Source organism: Cannabis sativa, chromosome 4 (genome assembly GCF_029168945.1).
Source record: "Cannabis sativa cultivar Pink pepper isolate KNU-18-1 chromosome 4, ASM2916894v1, whole genome shotgun sequence".
NCBI classification, from domain to species: Eukaryota; Viridiplantae; Streptophyta; class Magnoliopsida; order Rosales; family Cannabaceae; genus Cannabis; species Cannabis sativa.
The window spans coordinates 65,205,456-65,230,142 of NC_083604.1; the positions used below are offsets into that span (position 1 = coordinate 65,205,456).

At 33.9% G+C, this 24,687-nt stretch overlaps 2 protein-coding genes across 2 annotated transcripts; both read right to left on the reverse strand.

The window, feature by feature from the left end:
• Positions 1-365: 365 nt before the first annotated feature.
• Positions 366-2,902, reverse strand: LOC133037302 (uncharacterized). The gene is made up of 4 exons (XM_061114313.1): positions 2,281-2,902; positions 2,057-2,183; positions 1,399-1,913; positions 366-1,320 (listed from the first exon to the last, which is right to left on the reverse strand). The coding sequence occupies exons 1-4, from the start codon at positions 2,451-2,453 to the stop codon at positions 1,119-1,121; spliced, it is 1,017 nt and encodes a 338-aa protein (XP_060970296.1). The 5' UTR covers positions 2,454-2,902; the 3' UTR covers positions 366-1,118.
• On the reverse strand, positions 2,672-5,845 carry LOC133037071 (uncharacterized). The gene is made up of 5 exons (XM_061113883.1): positions 5,193-5,845; positions 3,637-4,503; positions 3,206-3,526; positions 2,741-3,110; positions 2,672-2,694 (listed from the first exon to the last, which is right to left on the reverse strand). Exons 1-5 carry the CDS (start codon positions 5,445-5,447, stop codon positions 2,672-2,674), a joined length of 1,836 nt encoding a protein of 611 aa, XP_060969866.1. The 5' UTR covers positions 5,448-5,845.
• Between the last annotated feature and the right edge of the window lie 18,842 nt (positions 5,846-24,687).

A 24,687-nucleotide genomic window follows, 5' to 3' on the forward strand; every position in this document is an offset into this window, starting at 1 on the left:
GTGGAATCATTGACAGAAAATGTAATGACATGTTTAATATTTTAGTTGCATTATAGTTTCTTAATAGTTTGTTTGTCGTTGTTATACATATTAATAGTTTTACACTTAATCCGCAGGTAAAACCAATAAACGAGACCATGTTCGAAGTCATTGAACTAACCAGATCATGGGTCATCAACCTCAAGGAGAAAACATGCAGTTGCAACAGATTCCAACTTGATGAGTTACCGTGTGCTCATGCGCTTGCTGTTATAAAAGAGATGAACTTGAATGTTTACAACTACTGTTCGGGTTATTACACCACGCGAACATGGCTTGAAACATACAGCGGCTCAACATATCCGGTACACAATCACACAACTTGGGATGTGCAACAAAACATAAAAGATATCATTGTTCTGCCACCAAACCAAAAAATAAGATCTGGAAGACCAAGGAAACAAAGGTTTTTATCTGAATGGGATACAAAAAAACATAACAGGTGCAACAAATGTGGACAACACGGACACAATCGAAAGACATGCAACAATCAAGCAATAAAATAGATACATATGAAATATTTGAATTGTTTAATTTTATGTGCAAATTCAAACAGGTTGATCTGTGATGTTCTAAATACATGGGATTTCATTTTTATGAAATTTGAAACAGTTTTTTAATAGTTTCAAAATCGTTTTGTTACAGTTGCGACCCTTTCTAAAATATTAAGTACCGGAATGACTTCTTCTTTACAGTTTTAAAGGCAGTCAGTCAATAATTGATAAAACATAACTTGAATAAAGGGAAAAGGATTAATGGAATACGAAGAATAAAAATACATTCATAGCACAATTTAGGAAAAATAAAAACATAGTTTGTATTCAGTTGGTTAATAGTTTCTCCATAGTTGTGCGACCGTATATAAGAACTTGAAGAATTAAAAAAAACAAACAACTTTGGGACATACAAACCTATACAATAAAGATATTATAAGGAGTAAATGTGAAATATCCTAAAAGTTTTAAACCAGGTACATAGTATAAAATCAAATATAATACCTACATTGAAACAACAACACTAAAAATTATCTAATAATAGATTCAACAAATAACAGAAAAGAGCCACCAAATTAAAAGATCCTATTTCTTCAATTTAGATGCCTTAGAAGACTTGCTTTGCTTCTCATCCTCGCTGTCAATGCTTTCGTCAATTTTCCTTTGGCCGTACGAGAAGAAAAGTGAAGCAAGTCGGGTACGATAAACTTCGATGTCAAAGTCTGCAGGGACATCCTTTCCGTGGATAAAGAATTCAGCAAAGGCAGCAACATATGCCCCGCAATCACTATGAAAAACAGAAAGAAAAAGTAAACAGTTTAGAAACTAAAAAACAACATAAAAGAAACTTAAAAGAAACACTCACTTCTTCTGCTGAGACGCAAGACCACTAAGCTCCACGATTCTGAATGGAGCTGTAGGGTCAGAAACTGAGGCAGGAGCTTGTGCTCTATTCTTCCAGAACCCAAGTAAATCGAAAAACAAAGGCAGCAACACGGAATAAGCCTTCATCGCATTCCTAGCTGCGGCATTCATCTTCGCGGTCCTCAAAGAATTGTACAGAAACAACGTCCCTTCGTTCAAGTCAAGATGCCCAAAAACCCAATGACTTTCCCTTCTTAAATTGATGATGAATAGCACATGATCGGCTTCATACCAAGGCTTGGAACAGGGAATGCGCATACCTCGGATGTAATGCGCTATTGGGTGGGCAGCGTGAATGTGTGACATCTTAGTCTTCATTGACTTGGCCTTGTTATATTTGTGGTACAATGCTTGGATGGAATCATCAAACAGACAATCAGTAGTTGCGAAATTCAACGTCACAGCGGAAGAATATTTACCTTTTTTCCGAAGGTAATAGAATATGGTGTTCATATGCTGAGAAAAAAAACAACACAGAAACACAAATGAAAAGGTTGAACAACTGTAAAAAAACTGAAATGCAGTATCAAAACTAAAAAACATTTATAAAGCAACTGAAAACAAACTATCATAACTACAATATAAATTGGAAACTTTACCGAGTCGTTCATAAACATGTCGCATGTGGCCAAATGATAAAACCAAGTTTTATCCTCAACATAATCAACACCTAGCCTAAAACCCGGGGTAAATTTCTTTGCGCCGTCTTCATAACAATTATAATGCCTACAACAACAAAAAAACAGCAAAAAAATAGCATTACTACAGGAATAAAACTGAAAAAAAAACATAATACAAAAACAGATTTAATAAAAACAGTCACCTAGGATGTTTAAGCAATCCTTCACCAATCCAAGCGTCAAATTTTGCCTCAATCTCGGTAGATACGGGATCAGCAAAAGCATCATTAAGAGCATAAAGGCCCTTCACATAAGTCACCATTTTGAAATCCCTATCATCCCAAGCTGATTGAGAACCTGAGGACATAAGCTCCATTGGAGTGCTCCCGACATCAGCAGACCCGAAATCAACAAATGGAGATTTCAAGGTCGGAGCACGCTTCCTCTTATCCAACAGAGGTGTATCAGAGACAGTGTCCTCAGTTTCTTCATCAGTATGAAGGGCATCTGACTTTTCACCAACAACATCTGGATTGGGTGCGGGGACCTAAAAAAGAAAGAATGCATTAAAACAGTTGCAAAACATACTAGAAACTAATGAGCAACCAAAAAGAAACCTAGTTTTCTTGAAAACAATTAAAAGTAAACTTACATGGATTTTACCAACAGCCTCCAAGCCAGCCAACACAACTTGATCATCATCTATTTCAAGCTGGCTCAACCCATCAAAGAAATCGTCCCCCTTCAATCGAGACTCATCGCCCTTCAGCTTCTCAACATCCTTAACATTTTTATCACTCCCTCCAACAGCCTCAGATGGATTCACATCAGCAGAAGGAACAAGAAGAATGACCTTGTCAGCATCATCAGCATCCCCACCAACTTTAACCAACTCACCACCATCGTCGGAGTCGGAATCAATATTTTCTGGATCATGCAATTGCTTCTCATCATCCTCGGCATCATCATCATCATCATCATCATCAGCATCATCATTAGAATCTTGAGTTACTAATTCATCCGATGACTTTCCCTGTATCAACCAACATAAATGGAACTTAAATAAAACAGTAAAGAAACTTAAAAAAAAATATAAAAAAACCTAAACAATAAAATAAGAATAAATACCTCATCAGAAGGACGACGATGAATGGCATTAACCTTCTCCTGGATATCCTTAATTACAGTCATTACGGATTTGAAATTAAAATCAACAAAACACCTCAATGAAATGAAGTCCTCGGCCAATGATGATTGATTCGAAATGAGCATCTCCAGCTTAGATTTCATCCAATCAATATCTGCTGAATCAGACTTCTTTGAAGATGACCCACCCTCGAAGGATTGCTTCGCTACACCACGGTCATCAATAGATTCATCGAGAAATAAACCGTCAAGTTGAAGCTGCTGCCTCTCTTCATCAGTAGGACGCATGTTTTTTATCTTCAACTGAACAGAATAATCAAACATAATATGAGAAAAATTAAAACAATTGGAAAAACCAAAAAATAACAACATAAATAAAACTGAAAAGAAACAGTAAAGAAACTGTAAATTACCTTCTCCAAAGGTAAATCAAAAATCTTGCCCTTCAAGTCTCGAAGGGTTGGATTTTTGGTGACGATGGTGTTGCTCCAGTTCAGAATCCTTGGAATAGAAGATGAAACTCTCTTACAGAAAGAGTTCACCATTGCAGGACAACATTCATAAAACCAAACCGTGAAAACCCAAGGACATCCCAATGCCCTATACCAGCCATCATATTGGCCTCCCTTCTCTGCCTTTCTATTTTTCATAATGATCCCATGCTCGATCCTACCTTTGAATGAGTCAATTGTCAATTCAAATGATTCCCTACCCCAACAATACTCATCCCACCGACCGCTATCAACTACATCTAGAACAAACCTAGACACTTCTTTGTCAGGAGTATTGCTAAGAAGAAAACACTGAATGAAATACAAAACAGCCATTTTCAAACCAATAGGCTCATCCAAACCCCACCGACTACCCAAAAAAGCATCCTCGATGGCTTTGTGGTCAATAGTTTTTACACCACGGAAACATGTTTCTACCAATTGATTTGTTTCCTGTGAAAACAACAACTTGTTGCAATCACCGAAACAATCTAAACCAGAAATCAGGTAAAATTCTTCGGCACTAAACCGTATGCAACGACCAGCAACCTTAGCCCAAAACTCTTTAGGATTGGGCTGTAAAACTTCCTTTAGTAATAAACTATGTACGACTTGCGGATGAAAAACAAACTCAGGCATATCCAGAAAATGCCCAAACTGAGTTTGACGAAACAAAGAAAGCAAATTAACAGATAAAGTGTTCTTAATATTATCTATCACGGAATAAACACTGGTGCATACACACTTAGATCTGTAAAAATCAGAAGGACTAAATTTACAGTCCCAAACCTGCAACATAACGAAAATGGCCAAAATAAATTATAAATCCTGAATAAAACAGTATGAAAACTGTAATACAACTACAAACAAACTACAAACAAACTATCAATGACAAACAACCACACAGAAAAAAACAGTAAAGACCTGAAATCGTTTGGAAACATAAAAAAAACAGTAAACAACTAACCCTAAAGGAAATCGAAAAATACAGTATAAAAAGAACAATAAAACTATATAAAAACAACAAACAAACTACAAAACATATACAACTATAGAAAAATATAGAGCAAAGATTTGAAAATCGTTTTGAAACCTAAAATATAACAGCAAACAACTAAACCTAATGAAAATCGAAAACACATCAAAACATACCATTAACAAACTATTAAAAAACTGATAAGAAACTACAGACGACTGATTGAAAACACTAAAAACGAAACACAAAACACATAACCTGTAAGCACAAAAAAACACTGAAAATAAAGAAAGCAAAACCAAATTAAAGAACAACACCCAGACCAAAATCAAATGAAATGTTCAAAACCAACAATAAATAACTAAAAAATTTAAAAACATGAAACAAAATGCGCAAATGAAACCCTAAAATTACACAAAGCATAATGAACATAAAAACGCCAAAATCTGGGTAAAGTATAAATGAAGGAAAGGGGGAAACGAAAATAAAACTAAAAACCAACCTGAGTCCGATCTTCAGCATGTGCAATAGTTTTTTTCCCAGAAATTTCTGGAACCGTGTGCTCCTCCAAGTTGAGCTTCGTTTTCTTCGAAGAATGGGGTCTCCCACGCTTGGGCATTGGAGCTTCAAAATCAGAATCAAAATCTTCAATGATTGGGCGTTTACCCTTGGATTTGTTGGCCAACGATTTCTTGCCCATTTTTGATTTCTGTTTGAGAACTGGAGAAGGGGATGATGATGAACGAGTGATTGCCATCTTATAAATAAGATTGAAAAAAACTGAAACAGAGAGGGAAAAACAGTTGCTAAATCGTGGGCTAAGAGGAAGTTGAAAATTCGTGGATGAACCAAAAAGAAGAGGGAAAAACGTGATAAATTATGGGTGGTTAATGGAGGTTACTTGAATTCAAATGAACTTAGAAAACAGAAATGAAGAATCGAAAATGAAATGAAAAGAAAATGAAAAAAGAGAGGGAAGAGAGTAGGATTTGATTGACGATGGATGGGGAGAGCACACGTGTATGCATGGAATGATGAGTAAGTGGTAATTGTGTAATAAAAACAACTTTGTAAGTAAAAATGTAGTCATAGGCGTGTGTGAGTAATTTTGTAATAAATTGTGTAAAATGGATTTTTCATGTAAAAATTTCTTTAAAATTTAGTTTACTAGTTTTCAATATTAGTTTTAAAAAATTTAGTTTTCTTTCTTGTTGTTTGTCCTTTTTAGTAATGTTACTGTCATTGTTATTTTCGTATTTTTTATATTAGTTTACTATTTTAGCAATTTAACATTAGTTTAGTTTAGTTTATTTATTTAATTATTAATATTGTAGTATATTAAATTTAGTTATTTTATGTTTTTAAAAAAACTTAGGTGCCGTTTGGTAACACTTTTATTTTTTAATTTTTTAATCACAAAATGAAAGTAAAATTTTTGTTTTTAAAAAATTTATTTTTTAAAAACAAAAATGCATTCTATAACCACTTTTGTTTTTCAATTTTAAAAACAGAAAATAAAAGTGTGTTCTGTAAAGTTCATTTTTATTTTTTGATTTTATTTAAGTCGGGTCTAGGTCCGGGGTCGGATTCGGGTTCAAGTCAAAAGCCGGGTTTAGTGCCAGGGCCGTAGGGAGGGGATTTGGGTCCGGGTCTGGTCGTAATCTAAAAGATTAATTAAGAAAAAAAACTGTTTAAAAAAATATTGAAAGTAATTTTTTTTGTTTTTAAAATTTTGATTTCTAATTATAAAACTGAAAAGTAAAAACAGTTTTATAGAACATGTTTTTGAAAAATATTTTCACTTTTCTACTTTTAAAAACAAAAAACTGATTGAAAAAGTGTTACCAAACGCCATCTTAGTTTACTGTGTTTGTTGTTTTTTTATGTTAGTAATGTTAGGGTTTATTTTATTGTTTAGTATTGTGATGTGTATTTTTGGTAGATTGTAATTTTTTGTGTTAGCAATGGAAAAATTAGTTTACAAAATTTTATGTTTATGGTTTACTGTGTAGCTATTTTTTTGTTATTTATTTTATAGTTTACAGTGTTTGTTTGTTGTATATCATTTGTTGATTCAAGAATGAGATTTATATTTCAAGCCTGGTAAAAAGATTCAGTGAAAATTCATGTTATTTCCTAATCAAGATAACATTGTGGTTAAAAATATCAATTCCAAGTTGACTGAAGGTCAACGTAATATTTTAGGTTTAATGATGAGAATTTTAGATTTAATTTAGTTGAATTTGAAATTGTCTAGTTTACTGTGTGTTGGTGATTCTGATTTGAGTAAATAAACACACAGAAATAATTCTTTTGTTGATCAATATTTTTATGATCAGACATATGTACAATGTATACATTTAATGATTTAATATATTTATTCATTGTAATTGTAATAAATTAATATGAAATACTTACAAATTTATATAACATAATTTTATCATTATATTAATTTGTAGAAAAATCAACATAAAATAAATGTATTTTTATAATTTTTATTATTTAATTTATTATATTTGACCATTTTTCTAAACTTTGGAGAAAAATAACATTTATTTAACTTATTTATCTATTTGGGGTCATTTTCCACCTTATCCTATTGCATAATTGGAACTTAGAGTTTGTAGGGCCCAATTTAATATTTTTTTTGTTATTTATTTTACTAAAAAATAATTAGTTGTCCTTATTTTTTTTTTCATATGTAATCAATTGTATAAACTATTTTTAATATGAAGTAACTAAAATATAAATGAAATCATTTTTATCTTAAAAGGAGTAACTCATTTGAATCCTATTGATTTCATAAATAACTAAAATATTATTTGTTTTATGCAGAAAAGTAAAAATATATCTTTTACAAAGGTAACTCATTAGTATCTTATCAACATAATATGCAAATTATTAAATTAATATAAATAAATTTTTCTAAAGAATTATGTGGTAAGTTTCGTATGTTATCTTTTAATAATTTATCAAAGTTATTGAACCACTTTAACACTACTAAAGAATTGGGTTTTCTTGACTATTTTAAATAGTTCGCTAATGTATTGCCATCCGTCTCTATAACCGTCGCCTATTCAACCATCGCAAAATTTGGTAGAAAATGTGACTGTGGAAAATTGCCAGCAAAAATAATTATCGAAAGGTTAAATCTGTGGGTAATAGTAGAAACTATAGCCTACGGTTTAAAGTCGTTGACTATACTATAGCCGACAGTTTTAAATCATAGGCTATAGTGTTATAATACTTCGTTAATTCTTTTGTGCTCTGAACTGGTTGTGTTAATTCCATTTTTGGCATATTTAATTGACAAAAATATTTTATTATTTAATGTATATTTCGGCTGGCATATAATTGATATGGTTTCCATATTTGTGTAAATCAAACTTGAAAGGAAAGTTGTCTAGCTTTCCTATTTTTGGAAAAAAGGTAAAAATGGTAAGTTTGGTTACCCATTTCGTTTTTATCTAACCAGCTGTGTAATCTGATCTTGTGTTGAGTTTCCCATTTTCTTAGATCAGGTTTCTTGAAGAGAAAACCGGAGCTAGACTTTCCTTTTCTATAAAAGGAAAGTTGTAGTTACTGGCCACGATTCTGTATGTACAGAAACGGAAATTCCTGGACTGATTGAAGAATTATTTTAGGGAAGTTTCTAGTGGGTTGAGGTCTTGTTCAGACCGAATGTAAGCTGTCTATGAGATGTATATTCATTATAAATACATCTTATAATAGCTAGGTTTTGCATCTCTTTCATACACTTAGAATTGCTTTCATATCTTAAGGAAAGAGTGTCTTTGTTTAGTACCTCTCTTGGTACCTCTCTTGTATCTTTGAATTTCATTCATATCTTTAGAAAAGAGAGTCTTTGATTTGTAGAGAAGAGTTGTTCTACTCTTACTCTGTTTATTTGTTGTTTGTATTGTCTTGAGTCTGTATTCAAGTCTACAACGAAGAAGAACATCAGTGCACCTTCGGGAGAAGGGTATTTACAAGCTTTCGGGAGATTGCTTTTGAAGTCTTGCATCGGGAGGATACAAGCACACAACCTTCGGGAGATGGTTGTATAGGCTTTCGGGAGATAGCCTTTAAGCCTTGAATCGGGAGGATTCAAGCACTCTTCAAGGTGATCGAAGGGAGTTTGAGCTCTTGGAGTTTTATCAAGATTCGGTTAGTAGGTGGAATACATCAAGCTTGCGGCATACAATAAGAGGGAGTCTATTTATGCATAAGTCAATTACTTTGTATTTTTGATACCGATCTAATGAATCTTATCTCTGGGCGTGGCCCCGTGGACTAGTAACAATCTGAAAGGATTGTTGAAACCACGTACAAAAATCTTGTGTGTTTTTACTTTTATGCACTGTTTGTTTTTCTGGGTTTCTCTGGAGTTACAGAGTTGCATTCTGTAACTACGTAAAACCGTTTTCGATACCAGTTTTATTATTCCGCATTTAATTAATCATTTAATTAAATAATCAAACTGGGAATATTAAAATACGGAATTTCAATTGGTATCAGAGCAAGTCACTAAATTCTTAGTGAGATCTTGAGGTTATTCCGTTTAACTTGTTTTTTGTGAGATGTCTTTGTTTGCAGAAGGAAGTTCCATCTCTAGACCTCCTCTATTGAATGAGTCGAATTATCCTTATTGGAAGGTCAGGATGAGAGCTTTCATCAAATCACAAGATGAGAAAGCATGGAGAGCTATTCTTACAGGTTGGTCTCAACCTACTGAAAATGATGAAAAAGGTAATACTCAGGTAAAATCTGAACTCAGTTGGACCACTGAAGATGAAAAACTGTCTGGTTATAATAATAAGGCTTTACTGTCTGCAAAAGAAGCATGGGAAATCCTTCAAATTCAATTTGAAGGTACCGCTGATGTAAAGAGATCACGATTTACCATGCTTCAAACTAGATTTGATGAATTGAGAATGTCAGATACTGAAACTTTAAATGATTTCTATGAAAGATTATCTGACATCTCTAATGAGTTTTTTGCCTTGGGAGAAAAACTAGATGAATCTGTCTTGGTTCGAAAAATTGTTCGAGTTCTTCCTGACAGGTTTGATACAAAATTGCTTGCAATGGAAGAGGCAAAAGATTTTGGCAAAATGAAGGTTGAGGAACTTATGGGATCTTTAAGAACCTTTGAGTTGAATCAACAAATCAAGAAAAAGAGTAAGCAAAATCTCTCGAATGAGAAAAGCAAAGGTATTGCCTTTAATGCTTCTGAAAATATTGTTTCTGATGATGAAAATGATGATGAAATGGTTCTATTGGCAAAAAATTTCCAAAAATTCATGAAATCTGGTGGAAATAAAAAGTTCTTTTCAAAGAACCCAAAAGGTAACATTTCTGGTAACAATCCCTCTAAACCTTTTCCATCTAACAATAAAAAAGGTATTAAATGCAGAGAATGTGAAGGTTTTGGTCACACTCAATCTGAATGTGCTAATACCTTAAAGAAAAATAAAAAGGGATTGAATGTTACTTGGAGTGATGATTCTGAGAGTAGTGAGGATGAAAAAGAAAAAGTTGTCCTAACAAGTGTTTTGTCAAGAAATTTGCAGGAAAAAGGAAAAAGCATTTGCTTGAACAATATCCTGATCAATGACAACAAGGAAGAATCCAGATCCGAATCAGATGAGTCAGAAATTGATGAGGATTCCATGATTGAATCCTACAAGGTAATGTTTGGTAAGTGGTTGGAAACTAGTGCTGAAAATCGCTCCCTGGTTAAAGATAATAAAATTTTGTGTAACAATATTAATGAGTTGGAAGATAAACTCAAATGTTGTGAATCTGAATTGTCTTTAAAAGAATCAAAAATTATTTCTTTAACCAAGGAAATTGATAACATTAAAAAGAATGTTAAAATGTTAAATCCAGGTTCCACCATCTTTGAAAAAATTCAAAAATACGGCCAAACCAATCATGTCAATGGGTTATGTTCCAAATCAACCTGTGTCTAATACCACTAATAGTTTTGTTTCTGGAAGAACTGTTTCTACCTCGCAGGTTTCTGTCTCGACAGCAAAGCACTCTGTTGCTACAGAAAAGAAGCAGCACGGTAAGTTTTACAATTTCAAAGGGAAAGGAAGACGTTTCATTCCTATTTGCCATTTTTGTGGAGTAAAAGGTCACATTCGACCTAAATGCATAACCATGCATAACATGTTTAAATCTAATTTCATTGGAAATAAACATGTTTTACAAAAACAAAAATGGGTTGTCAAAAACAAATGCTTGGTAGGTTCTACTTGTTTTAAAACTGTTGCTTCTAACATGTGGTATTTTGATAGTGGTTGTTCCAAACACATGACAGGTGAAAAAGAATTTCTTGTGAACATAAGACCAATGCCTTCGTGGAGAAGTTACATTTGGTAACGGTCTTACTGGTAAAGTCATAGGAATGGGAAATCTCAAGTTCGAAGGGCTTCCTAAACTAAAGAATGTCATGTTGGTTGAAGGACTAAAAGCTAATCTACTTAGCATTAGTCAGATTTGTGATCAGGGTTATCTTGTGAGCTTTGATAGCAATCATTGCTATGTATATAATATTCTTGATGAAATTGTGTTACAAGGGCTGCGATCTAGTGATAATTGTTATACTCTCACTACGCATGCCACTTGTCATTCTGTCATTGAAAATGTTACTGACCTATGGCATGAAAAACTTGGGCACATTCACTTTAAAAATCTGAAAAAATTATCTGTTTCAGGGATTGTTCGAGGATTACCTAAATTAGGTAAAGAGTCATTGGGAAAATGTGGTCCATGCCGCTTAGGTAAGCAACTGAAAATTTCTCACAAGAGTGTCCCAGATGTGAATACTTCTAGAGTTCTCGAACTCTTGCACATGGACTTAATGGGTCCAATCCAGGTAGAAAGCTTAAATGGTAAAAGGTATATTTTTGTTTGTGTTGATGATTTTTCTCGATTCTCATGGGTGGATTTTTTGAGAGAAAAATCTGATAATTTTGAAGCTTTCCAATCTCTGTGTTTGAAATTACGAGTTGAAAAAGATTGTAACATTGGCAAAATTGTTAGGATTAGGAGTGATCATGGTAAGGAATTTGAAAATACCGTATATGATGAATTTTGTAAAGCTAACGGTATTTCTCATGAATTTTCTGCTCCTAAAACTCCTCCACAAAATGGAGTGGTTGAAAGAAAGAATCGTACTCTAACAGAAATGGCTAGAGTAATGTTGAATAGCAAGAAGCTCACAAAGCGCCTTTGGGCCGAAGCCATTAACACTGCTTGCTATACCATCAACAGAGTATTCTTGCGTCCAGGTACTCACAAAACACCATATGAAATCTGGAAAGGTAAGAAACCAAATGTAAGTCACTTTCATGTGTTCGGATGTAAGTGTTATATTTTACGAGATCGTGATTACATTGGTAAATTTGATTCTAAAAGTGATGAAGGTGTTTTTCTAGGATATTCCACAAATAGTAGGGCATATCGTGTGTATAACATGAGAACCCAAACTATTATGGAATCTGCTGATGTTGTTGTTGATGATCTAAAAGATTTTTCTGAGTTTTCCACAGAAGAACAGATTGAAGATTTGCTTGAAAAGCCTGCTGCTGAGGAAAAGGAACCTGACAAAACTTCAGAAGCAGTCGTCGAGGTTACTGTGCAGGAATCTGTTGCTACAGAAAATCCAACAACAAAAGAATCTGAGTATCCTTTAAATTCAATCACTGATCCAATACAGAGGGAACCATCCTCCAGGGTTAAAAAGAATCATCCTTCAGATCTCATCCTTGGAAACTTGGATGAGAGCATGGTTACAAGAAGAAAATATGCCAATATAATTCAATTTTTATGTTCTATTTCTTCTTTAGAACCTAAATCTGTAAAAGAAGCTTTAATGGATGAAGATTGGTTTTTAGCTATGCAGGATGAGCTTCATCAGTTTGTTTGAAACAAAGTCTGGAAAATGATTCCAAGACCACCGTTTGTGAACATCATTGGAACCAAGTGGATCTTCAAAAATAAGAGTGATGAGTTTGGCACTATCATTCGAAACAAGGCAAGGTTGGTTGCCCAAGGATACACTCAAGTTGAGGGTGTTGACTTTGATGAAACATTTGCTCCAGTAGCTAGACTGGAATCGATCAGGTTACTTCTTTCCATAGCTTGCATTCTTGGTATTAAATTGTATCAAATGGATGTCAAATCCGCTTTTTTGAATGAGCTGTTAAAAGAAGAAGTGTATGTGGAACAACCTAAAGGGTTTGAGGATCCACATTTTCCTGATCATGTTTATAAGTTAGACAAAGCATTGTATGGTCTAAAACAAGCACCACGTGCTTGGTATGAGCGTCTAACTGAATTCTTGCTTTCTCATGATTACAAGAGAGGAAATGTTGATAAAACACTTTTCATTAAAAACATTAATTCTGATGTGATTGTTGCTCAAATATATGTTGATGATATTGTGTTTGGCTCTACCTCTAACTCTGAAGTGCAGGTTTTTGTTTCCCAAATGCAAAAGGAGTTCGAAATGAGTATGGTAGGTGAACTCACTTATTTTCTCGGTCTTCAAGTGAAGCAATCAGATGAGGGAACTTTTGTCACTCAAAGCAAGTATGCAAAGAATTTGGTGAAAAAGTTTGGCCTTGAGAAAGCCAAACATACCAACACTCCCATGAGCACAACTTTGAAATTAAGCAAAGATGAACAAGGAGTAAAGGTAGATCAAACTTTGTATCGAAGTATGATAGGAAGTTTGCTTTATCTTACTGCTAGTCGTCCTGACATTTGCTATAGTGTTGGTGTTTGTGCACGTTATCAGGCTAATCCCATGGAATCCCATCTTTCTGCTGTGAAAAGAATCATTCGCTATGTAAATAGCACTATTGATTTTGGGATTTGGTTTTCAAAAGACACTAATTCTAACCTTGTTTGCTTTAGTGATGCTGATTGGGCAGGTAATGCTGATGATAGAAAAAGTACTAGTGGTGGATGTTTCTATCTTGGAAACAATTTGGTTTCATGGCATAGCAAGAAGCAAACTCAATCTCTCTGTCCACAGCAGAGGCTGAGTACATTGCTGCGGGTAGTTGTTGTACCCAATTGTTATGGATGAAACAAATGATGGCAGATTATGGGTTTGATTTGAAAACTTTAACCATCTTTTGTGATAACACTAGTGCTATAAACATTTCTAAGAATCCTGTTCAACACTCTCGCACTAAGCACATAGACATTCGTCATCACTTTATTAGAGAGCTTGTGGAAAATAAAATTCTTGTCTTAGAATATGTTGAAACTAGCAAACAAATTGCAGATATTTTTACTAAAGCTCTTGACTCGGTCCGATTTATTTCTCTAAGGAAATCCTTAGGGGTTTGTACTGTTTAATGCTTTTATTTTTCCATAGTCCTTGATATTTGAGTTGTCTTAGAGTTCATAATGTCTTGTCTTTGTCCTAGAAGAAAATTTCAACCTTATAAGAATTTCAGTCATTATTTTATTGCTAATGTTGTAATATTATGATGTCATACAGGTTTGTCAGGAAAATTGTCCACTCCTCACAGGAATATTCAGGTTCATCAAACAGTGTTATGTAAGCTACCATTTTCGAATGATGTTGTTCAAAAACTGTGTGTTCAAGCTCCATTGGATGAATAGAGCTACCTATCTCAATGTGTGAAAGCCATCTCTGAGTAAGTTGGAACTATGTAATTAGGAGTTATGTAGAAGATACGCTACCATTGAAAAGGGCTACCATTGAGGTAGTGTGACAGCGTCTCCTATGGGTACAATTTATCAGAAAAAGTCTTTTTGACAAATTGGGCAATGTTCCCTGCTTACACTTTCACACACTAATGCTTGACACAGTTTGTGGTAAAATTTGTTTATTCTCGAAAATGGTGTTATAAAGCTATTACATACTGTTTGATGTGCTTTAATATTCTTGGTGATGGAGTCAATTTTTCCTGTGAACCGGTATGACCTCATTCTATTACTTCATTAGTTTGATAAAATAATTTCTGATTATTCTTATGAGTTTGATTTTTTCATCAGGGACAAAGACAAATGGACATTGTGAATTCTAGTTGCAAAAATATCAAGGTTATTTTATTTTTCTGTCTTTTAATCAAAAAATTAAAAAATTAAAAAAATTAAAAAAAAAGGTTCGTGATCGAGTAGTCAAGTGAGCTTTGTTAAAAATTTTGTTATTTTTTTGTTATGTTTCATTATGTTCTTAGACACAATTTTTGCTCTTAAGTGGTGATTAGTGCTTTTGTGTCTTGGTGTGTTCTCTTGTTCCTTATTTGCAATTTTTTCTTTGGGGGGCATTTTCTGAAAAAAAATAAAAGAAAAAGGGGGGCATATTTTTTTTTTTTCGAATTCATTTTCGAATCCTTGTAAATATTTTTCCTTTTATTTTTTTTTTCATTTTATGGAAACATGTTTTAATTGTATTTATTTATTTAGAATGTTTCCTTTATTTGTGGAGATTCGGTCTTTTTGGTGTGTATAGGAAACTTGTACTTAAATAATTAATTATTTTTTGTTTCCTTTTTGGTGGCAATTTCGGATTTGGTGGGGTTTTTATTTCTTAGATTTTGTGGGAATATTTGGTTTCCTTTTTCCATTTAAGGAAACTTTGACTATATTTGAAAAACCTTTTTTGGTTTCCTCCTTTTCTTCTTCCCACGTGGTAAGTAAGGTAAGTAAGTTACTTTCCTTTTTACAATTTTTTTCTTATTGGGTAATTAATATTGAAATGTTATATATGCTTAACCACCCATTCACCCACGATCACCACTCTCTTCTTCCTTCATTCTTTTTTTTCTCTCAAAGGTCTAATTTTTTCTTCAAAGTGAAAGAGTGTTGTGTTCTAGGGTTTCAAAGAAAAATGGCCAAAACTAAGAATGCTCAACCGTCCAAAAAGCCCTCTCGTGGCTCTGCCTCTGCTTCTCCGGTCACCCCGCCTGCGCCGCCTGCACCAGCAACCGGAGCTTCTGGTTCGTCTTCTGCTCCGACGAAGTCTGCCAAGAAATCGAAGACCCAAGCTCGAAAATCAGTGGCAAATTTCTCATCTCCTCTTGTTGGTGCCTCTCCTATTGCTTCTCCAACACCTGGGTTGGGTGATCATGATGAATCCCATTCATCCGATCACACATTGTCGAAGTCCTCTTCTTCGAATGGTGCTCCTAATGTCGACCAAGCTTTGGTGACTTTGCCCACGGTGAGTTCTCGAACAAGGTCCAAGGTTTCCACTCCTAAAAAGCCTGAAGTGGTTAAATCTAAAATTGCATCCAAAGGGAAAAAGGTGGTTTCTTCATCTTCAAAAGGCAAAAATCTCAAGGAGAATCCCCCTTCGGTCTCTTCCTCGGATTCTGAACCAGAAGAAAGTGAGGGGGATCATGATTCAGAGGGCTTGTCCGATTCAAGTGAAGAATTTGTGCCCAAAGATCTTCCTGTTGTTGATGATTCTGGATCCGAGAGTGAAGAACCAGAAACTGAACCTGTCACTACAGAATCTGCTCCAATGCCTCCTGCTGTTCCAAAGAAGGACAAAGGAAAAAGGCCCATTGTCTCTAATCCTGTTCTTCCACAGAAAAGAAAGAGGCCCTCTGGTATTTCTCTTGATAACTTCAAGCCTCACTCTCATTATTTTTGTTATAATGATCATGCTAGAGATATGAAATTCTATGAGAATAGGAATTTTACTGTGGAGAAAAATTTTAATGTTATTGCTCATAAGCCTTTTGGAATGTATAACATGTTGAAAGAAAGACAATGGGTAGATACCTTGATCGGTTTTGATGGGTATGTGGATAGAATTGTGAAGGAATTTTATGCTAACATCACTGATGAGTTTCTCGATGAGGACTCTTTCATGTTTGGCAAAGTTTTTGTCAGAGGACACTGGTATTCCTTCACTGTGAAGGATGTTGCTGAGGCTCTCAATTTGCCTATGGGAATTGAGCCAACTGATGTGGAGTTTGATCGTCAAAAGGTGTTCGGTTATCTCTCTGGTGATAATGAAATTGAACTCTCCGACACCATGCATATGTCTCAACTCACCTATCAACATGCTGCTCTCATGAGGTTTGCCCTATCCAATTGGTTTCCTTGCTCCAATCCGGTAAATGTTTCAAATGAACTTGCTTTCTTTTTATATAAAGTTTCAATTGGTGCTAAAATTGATTTGGCTGACATGATTTGGGAGCAAATTGTCTCTCTTCGAAAGGGTAAGAAACCTAGGCTCAATCTCATTTTTCCTCACTTAATCTATAAAATTTTATCTGATCAAGAGGAATTGATTCTTGAGAATGAATCAATTGAGATGCCTGCTGTTGGAACCACTTTCAAAATTCCTGAGAAGCCTCCTCAAGGAAAAGTTGCTCAAAGAAAGGCTCGGTACGCCTCCCCGGTCTTACAATTGATCTCGCCGTTTGGATCTGCTTCCACTTCTGCTCCTACAAAAATGGCAGAATTCAACTTGCGTTTGGGAAGAATGGAGACAAGTCAGGCCTTGCTTCTTAGGAAGATGGACAGCATCATGAAATACTTCCGACCCAATGATGATGAATAAGTGGTTCAATCTTTTATCTTTTGCTTTTTATTAATGTTTATTTGAATTTATGACTTTGTTCTTGTTTGTTTTTGTTATCTTTGGCTCCTTGATAGACAAAAAGGGGGAGTAGTCATATTTTTTGGATTCATTGAACTCTTTGTTACAACTCTGGACCCTTGGTTTTAGGGGGAGTTGCTTGGTTGTGGTTTAACACTTTTCCGTTTAAAAAGTTGTTTGTGGTTTAACACTTTTCCGTTTAAAAAGTTGTTTGTGGTTTAACACTTTTCCATTTAAAAAGTTGTGTTCTTCGGTTTGCAAGCTTTTCCGTCCAAAAAAAGTTCTATGTTTTATGTGTTAGAGAGCTTTCATGCAGGGGGAGTATTTTCTATACTCTTGTATCTTTAAAAAGCTATTTGCTTTGGTTTCTAACACTTGATGCAGGTTTTCTCATAATAAAATGTTTTGTCAATCAAAGTGCCAAAGGGGGAGATTGTTAATTCAATTTTTGGCATATTTAATTGACAAAAATATTTTATTATTTAATGTATATTTCGGCTGGCATATAATTGATATGGTTTCCATATTTGTGTAAATCAAACTTGAAAGGAAAGTTGTCTAGCTTTCCTATTTTTGGAAAAAAGGTAAAAATGGTAAGTTTGGTTACCCATTTCGTTTTTATCTAACCAGCTGTGTAATCTGATCTTGTGTTGAGTTTCCCATTTTCTTAGATCAGGTCTCTTGAAGAGAAAACCGGAGCTAGACTTTCCTTTTCTATAAAAGGAAAGTTGTAGTTACTGCCCACGATTCTGTATGTACAGAAACGGAAATTCCTGGACTGATTGAAGAATTATTTTAGGGAAGTTTCTAGTGGGTTGAGGTCTTGTTCAGACCGAATGTAAGCTGTCTATGAGATGTATATTCATTATAAATACATCTTATAGTAGCTAGGTTTTGCATCTCTTTCATACACTTAGAATTGCTTTCATATCTTAAGGAAAGAGTGTCTTTGTTTAGTACCTCTCTTGGTACCTCTCTTGTATCTTTGAATTTCATTCATATCTTTAGAAAAGAGAGTCTTTGATTTGTAGAGAAGAGTTGTTCTACTCTTACTCTGTTTATTTGTTGTTTGTATTGTCTTGAGTCTGTATTCAAGTCTACAACGAAGAAGAACATCAGTGCACCTTCGGGAGAAGGGTATTTACAAGCTTTCGGGAGATTGCTTTTGAAGTCTTGCATCGGGAGGATACAAGCACACAACCTTCGGGAGATGGTTGTATAGGCTTTCGGGAGATAGCCTTTAAGCCTTGAATCGGGAGGATTCAAGCACTCTTCAAGGTGATCGAAGGGAGTTCGAGCTCTTGGAGTTTTATCAAGATTCGGTTAGTAGGTGGAATACATCAAGCTTGCGGCATACAATAAGAGGGAGTCTATTTATGCATAAGTCAATTACTTTGTATTTTTGATACCGATCTAATGAATCTTATCTCTGGGCGTGGCCCCGTGGACTAGTAACAATCTGAAAGGATTGTTGAAACCACGTACAAAAATCTTGTGTGTTTTTACTTTTATGCACTGTTTGTTTTTCTGGGTTTCTCTGGAGTTACAGAGTTGCATTCTGTAACTACAGAAAACTGTTTTCAGTACCAGTTTTATTATTCCGCATTTAATTAATCATTTAATTAAATAATCAAACTGGGAATATTAAAATACGGAATTTCAGGTTGATTTTGAAGAGTATACGTACATGTCAAAAAGATTACAAATAATGTGCCTAATTTAATAGTTGGTAAATATTTTTCTATTTCCTTTTCCAACTCTTACAAAACTAAATCAAAATAGACACATACTCATCTTCTTCCCTGCCATAATTAAATGTAAACATCCAGATATATATATGTATGTATATGCATCTTAAACGATTCCAAACAAGGAAAAGATATTTATAATTAAACAATCTTGTATCATCATAGATATATACCATGAGCATGCACCACATCTAAAATAATTACCTCCATAGATTAAGCGAACAGAAACCAAAAAAAGTAAAAAAGAAATGAAGAGAAAAAAAGAGTGAGTGCCTTGAACGTAAGGGTTCGAAAGTGTAAAAGAGAGAGCTTGAGAGAGTCAGAGTAAGAAGTAGGATTTGGAACCAAAGAAAGGTAGTTGAATCGGAGTGAAGAAGTAGGGGTTCGTCTAAATGGAGGCTCGAACGCAGGAAATGAAGTCGTTGCCGAACGAGAGAGGGGGAGAGAGTGGATGGAGAGAACGAGGAGCGGTTGCTCATGGTGGCTCGGTCACGGAGGAGGACGAGGCACAACTGTAAAGAGAGAGAAAGACATTTGAAATTAAAGAAACATCTGAAATGAGATCTGAGTGAGATTGGAGTTATATAGTATGCCCCCTTTAGCCGACGGTTAATAACTGTAGACTAAAGTATAGCCGACGGTTCTAACCTTCGATAATTCCAAGCTATGTGACGGTGTAGAATTACTGGTAATACATAGCGACATTTATAAGCTATCGAAAAGTCCAAACTATAGTTGATAGTTTTACACACTCCGTGATTTTATTAGCGATGGTCCCCCAAGAAAGTATTTTTAAGATTGACATGAATAGTGGTTTTAGTAGTAGTGTAAACATATCTGTCCCTAAGAATGTCTACTGCCAATGAAGCTTCAATTGTGTTTTAAAATCTGATGTTTTATTTTTTCCAAAATCAAAAGTATTTGAAAGAAGACCTTCCCAATCTTATTTTGACAGATGGTATTATTGTGCTATTGTAATACCCATAGATTAAGAATCGGATTAGCAAATCCTAACTAGTTAAATGTGTATTTATTATGGAATTATATTATTATATAATTTATTATAGGGAGTTTTCAATAATATACTTAAAATTAATTTTATTTATAAAAATACCTTTAAGAAAATTATTTGCATAAATACCGTTGTGCCACGTCAGCATACATACCGAAATTTAAAATAATTACCGAAAATGAAAAAAAAAACTAGAAAAATCGCGTTTCTAAAAATTTTCGCTTTTTGAGAGTTTTAAAAAAAGTAACCATTTAGTTACTTTTGTTGTGAATAAGATATTAATTAGTTACTTTTTCATTAAAAAATTTATTTCAGAATTTTATACATATATAATAAAATAATCATTTTAATACGTGAGAAACATATATTTTTCTGTCTCTAAAAAGAATGACTAATATTAAAAGTAAGTTTTTTGTTTCTTTTTTATACTTTTAGGCTATATTATGTTATTTTATTGCTTAAGATACCTTAAGGTTCCTTTTCCAAAAAAAAAAAAAATGCCTTAAGGTTACTTTTTTTTTAATGTAACTCATATGAAGTTTACTATTCAATTTATTTACATTTTTTTTTATTAATTTATTAAAATAATTTTATAAAAATAAATTTATTTTTATTTAATATTATAATGTCTAAATATAATAAGAATAAAATATATTTTTGTGGAAATGGGGTTTTGGGGTTTCTCCGAATTTTTCAGAAAAACATTACATTTACTTTGGTTCTCCTTGGACTTGGAGGGTTTGGAAGTGGGCAACAAGGGAGCCGATTTGTGGGTTCCAGAATGACTTAAGGGGCCACGAACATGCATTTTTGACGAAGCAGCAGAAGAATGAGATAGGAAAAACTTGAGACAGCCTCGGGGAGCTTCGATGGAGATAGAAGAAGATGGCTCAACAGTGGTTTTGAAGATGGCGGCATTGAGATTCTACAACGGATTCCGAATACTCTGCTTCTGCTCATTCTTTTTCTTCCTCCGATGAGTCTTGGTCGTCGCCGCGGACGATGACGATGCCGGTGAAGGAGAAGGTTTCGTTGGGAGCTTGGATGATGAGAATGGTCGGCTCATTAATGCGAAGTGGAACAATTGAAACGGTATAGGTGGAACGGTATAAAACCCTATTTATTAAAACAACGTCAAATTCTTAATTAAAATGAAAACAACGGTTCCTGATGCAAATAACTCTTTATTATATGTGAATTAAATTGGAAAATGACATGATAAGACCCCGTTGGTGAGCCAAGGGCATTTTTGTAATTTTGACCCGAGAGGGGTAAAACTGTAAATTGAATTTAATTGCATGCTTATGGACTATATTATTATATAGTATACTTGTTGTGTCCTTTTTCAGGTGTTTTCTGACAAGTCGGTGCGGTATAGTCACAATCGGGTATTTCGGGCCGAACCGGGTTCGAGGCCGAAATACATTTTTGGGATTTTATATTGGCATTTTATGGTTGAGTGAATAACTTGAAATTTATTTGAGTATGTATGTGATGAAAATGACATTTTTTCCCTTGATTTATGTATATGTCATATATAGGCCCTAGGGGCATTTTGGTCTTTTGACCCATTAGTTAATTATCATCAAAAAGGGAATTTTGACAAAATGAGAAATTCATTTTTTGGTTTTTTTAGCCCTAGCCAAACCCCCTTTGCTCTTCCTAGTTCATCATTTTCAATTTTTGCTTTAATCTTGAAATCTTGCTTGGATTGGAGTTAATTGTTGGTGATGGAAGCTTGTGGGTGATGGTAAGCTTCAAACTTTGCTACTCTTGAGTTTAATTCTAAGTTTTGTTTCTGAAATTCATGATTAGAAAAGCATGTCTTTGGGTATTGAGTGTTCTTGGATGCATGTGAAGTGGATTGGAGTTTATAAATGATTATTTTGTTGTTTGAACTTGTTTAATTATGGGCTATGCATCTTTATTTATTAGTGAGTTTTTAAGGTTGTTTTCAGAGGTATAAATTCAGATATTTTTAGCCCTATTTATTGTTGTTTGGATTAGTAAAGCTTGTTGTGATATTCAAGCTCTTGATTATGTAGTTGAGTTGAATTTTGCTCAAGTGTTGAGCTTGTTTGGATTATTGTTAATCTGATTATAGAATGCTTATTTTGTTGAAGATTTAGACCTGATTGAGCTATTGTTATTGTTTAATTGTGTGGATGAGCAAGTTTGAGTTCAAGAACTCAAAGCTTGCTCAACAATGGCACTTTTTGATTCTTGGTACAATTATTGTATTTGAGCTGTAAAATATGTTTAATATGTTATATGTTGATGCTCTGGAAAGTTTTGTGGTGATTGGGGAAGATTTGAGTAGGTTATGGAGGCTTAAAAGTTAAGATTTGTCGTGTTTTTTTGCTCAGACAACCGGAATTCCAGTTTGTTCAAGGCTGTTCCAACTGGAATTTCGGTTGGACTATATCGGGGAAGGCTGAATTTTGTTTCGGCCATAACTTTTGACTCAGGACTCCATTTTGGACGTTCTTTATATCGTTGGAAAGATCGCTTTGAGCTCTATATGTTTATTTATATTTTGAATGCCAATTTTATATTATGTGAAAGTGGATTTAGGGATTAACCCTATACTTGTGAATCCCGGAAATTGTGACTAGGATTATCGGCACTTGGTCAGGAACACCCGGGGATTTTGAATCTCCACGTTTGCAGGACATCAGGTAAGACAGTAGTTGCACGTAGAGATATGCGCAGTGGCACTTATATTGAATATTATATTTATGATAAATTACAAAACCGAGATTAGGGTTATTACCCTAAAGTGAGCGGTTTAATGGCCTAGGGTTATTACCCTAGTAATTATTAATGTGTAAATGCTATGCCATGCTAAATATATTGTAATAAAGAATTATGCACTCAAGGCATAATTAAGTTAGACTCGGTAAATTAGTACCTTGAGTTTGATAATAATGCGGTCTAGGGTTATTACCCTAGAATATATATGAAGGTAAGAAAGCGATGATGTACAATAATATTGCTAATCAAGTGAAAGCATGAATTAAGGTTATTAATCTCTATAAGTGTTATTTTGAGCATGCAATAATATGTTATATGAGTGATTATTTGGTATGCAAGTTAGGGTTATTACCCTAAGATTTTATATGTTATAGTGTATATTGAATGTATGTATATATATCAAGAGTTATGTGTATAAGACATAACTTGGTTAGACCTGGTATATATCATCAGGATAAACCACTCAAAGAACGTAATGTATGAATTATGTATATATGAATAGGGTTATGCGAGCAAGGCATAATCAAGTTAGACTTAGTAACTATAACCGAGATAAACCCTACTAAGGCCTTATTGTAAATAAACGTGTGAGCGTAACACGTGGATCTATGTGTTGGGTTTTGTGCCCTAAATAAAACCTATTTCAATATAATCAGATTTACTTATTAATAAAGATCAGAAATAACATTTTATGTTGCATGGTTCACATGATTTATTTCATGATTATATGCATATAATGTATGAATTCTATTTAAGTACAGAACATATGAATTTGTTAATGATTATAGTGTTGTCAGCACAGTGGAATATAATCTTAATTATATGTTCGAAAGTTTATTCCCTGATTTGTCAGTTCACTGGATTTAGACTGGCATGATAATCAACGATAGGTATTCTTACACCTTGGATAAGTGTTATGTCCTTTCTAGTGCACTGGAAAAGTTTACCAGTATCGGATGTATGGAGTATACATCGGAAGGGACCGATATTGAACTTTGATTAGATATATTAAAATTTACCGTAATATCTATTCAATTCAATATCACCTGTGGATCCAAGATCAAATGATCTTAATCCTGATATGGTTAGGTTCGATCTCAAGAGTATTATACACGTTCTTTGATTTGTTAATTAAGCCTACTTTTGGGTCAGGGTGATACGTACATTTTGGGAACATGATAGTATAATTGAGTGGGAGCACTAACATAAATATGGAGTCTATAACTTCTATAGGAATTTAGAAGTGAAACGATGATATCCTTCGAGCTTAGCTAAACAGAGATAAATGGTTGAGATCTCATTTCACTTCGCTGAAATATCATTTATACAGAGCTAAGTGTTTTAAGGATAAAATACATTGAAGGTGTAACGGTAATTTAGTTCCTATTCAATGTAGATCATCTATTAGAGGGTCATTGATCAAATTAGGATTATAACAATGGATAACTAATAGCGTATCTATATCTTGGAACATATAGAGCGTTCTATATGACTGAGAGTGCAATTCCAAGTTATAAGTGTGGATTCAATAAGGAATTAATAATTTAGGGAATTTACTTGGTAAATTCGGTTCAACTTATTGGAAGCTCGGTTAAATAGGCCCATGGTCCCCATACTAGTTGAGACCGTACTGCTTGTAAGACTCAGTTAATTGATTTTGATTAATCAATTATAATTCTAAAGTTAGACTATGTCTACTTTATGAATTTTCACTAAGCAAGGGCGAAATCGTAAAGAAAAGAGATTCTAGGTTTATTTATTAATTAAGAGACTTTATATGTCTAAATTAATAAATATATTAAATGACAATATTATTTAATAATGATTTTTAGTTATTAAATAATTGGAATTGACATTTAAATGGTTAAAATTG

What these genes read in the sequence shown, in the direction of transcription:
- LOC133037071 (XM_061113883.1), bottom strand. Translation starts at nt 5,447, where the DNA reads ATGGCAATCACTCGTTCATCATCATCCCCTTCTCCAGTTCTCAAACAG. An exon ending in ATGCTGAAGATCGGACTCAG is followed by an intron (nt 4,504 to 5,192) that starts GTTGGTTTTTAG and finishes GTTATGTTGCAG; the next exon opens with GTTTGGGACTGTAAATTTAG. An exon ending in GGCTGGCTTGGAGGCTGTTG is followed by an intron (nt 2,695 to 2,740) that starts GTAAAATCCATG and finishes CAAGAAAACTAG; the next exon opens with GTTTCTTTTTGGTTGCTCAT.
- LOC133037302 (XM_061114313.1), bottom strand. Translation starts at nt 2,453, where the DNA reads ATGGAGCTTATGTCCTCAGGTTCTCAATCAGCTTGGGATGATAGGGAT. An exon ending in ACATGTTTATGAACGACTCG is followed by an intron (nt 1,914 to 2,056) that starts GTAAAGTTTCCA and finishes TTTTTTTCTCAG; the next exon opens with CATATGAACACCATATTCTA. An exon ending in CTTGCGTCTCAGCAGAAGAA is followed by an intron (nt 1,321 to 1,398) that starts GTGAGTGTTTCT and finishes TGTTTTTCATAG; the next exon opens with TGATTGCGGGGCATATGTTG.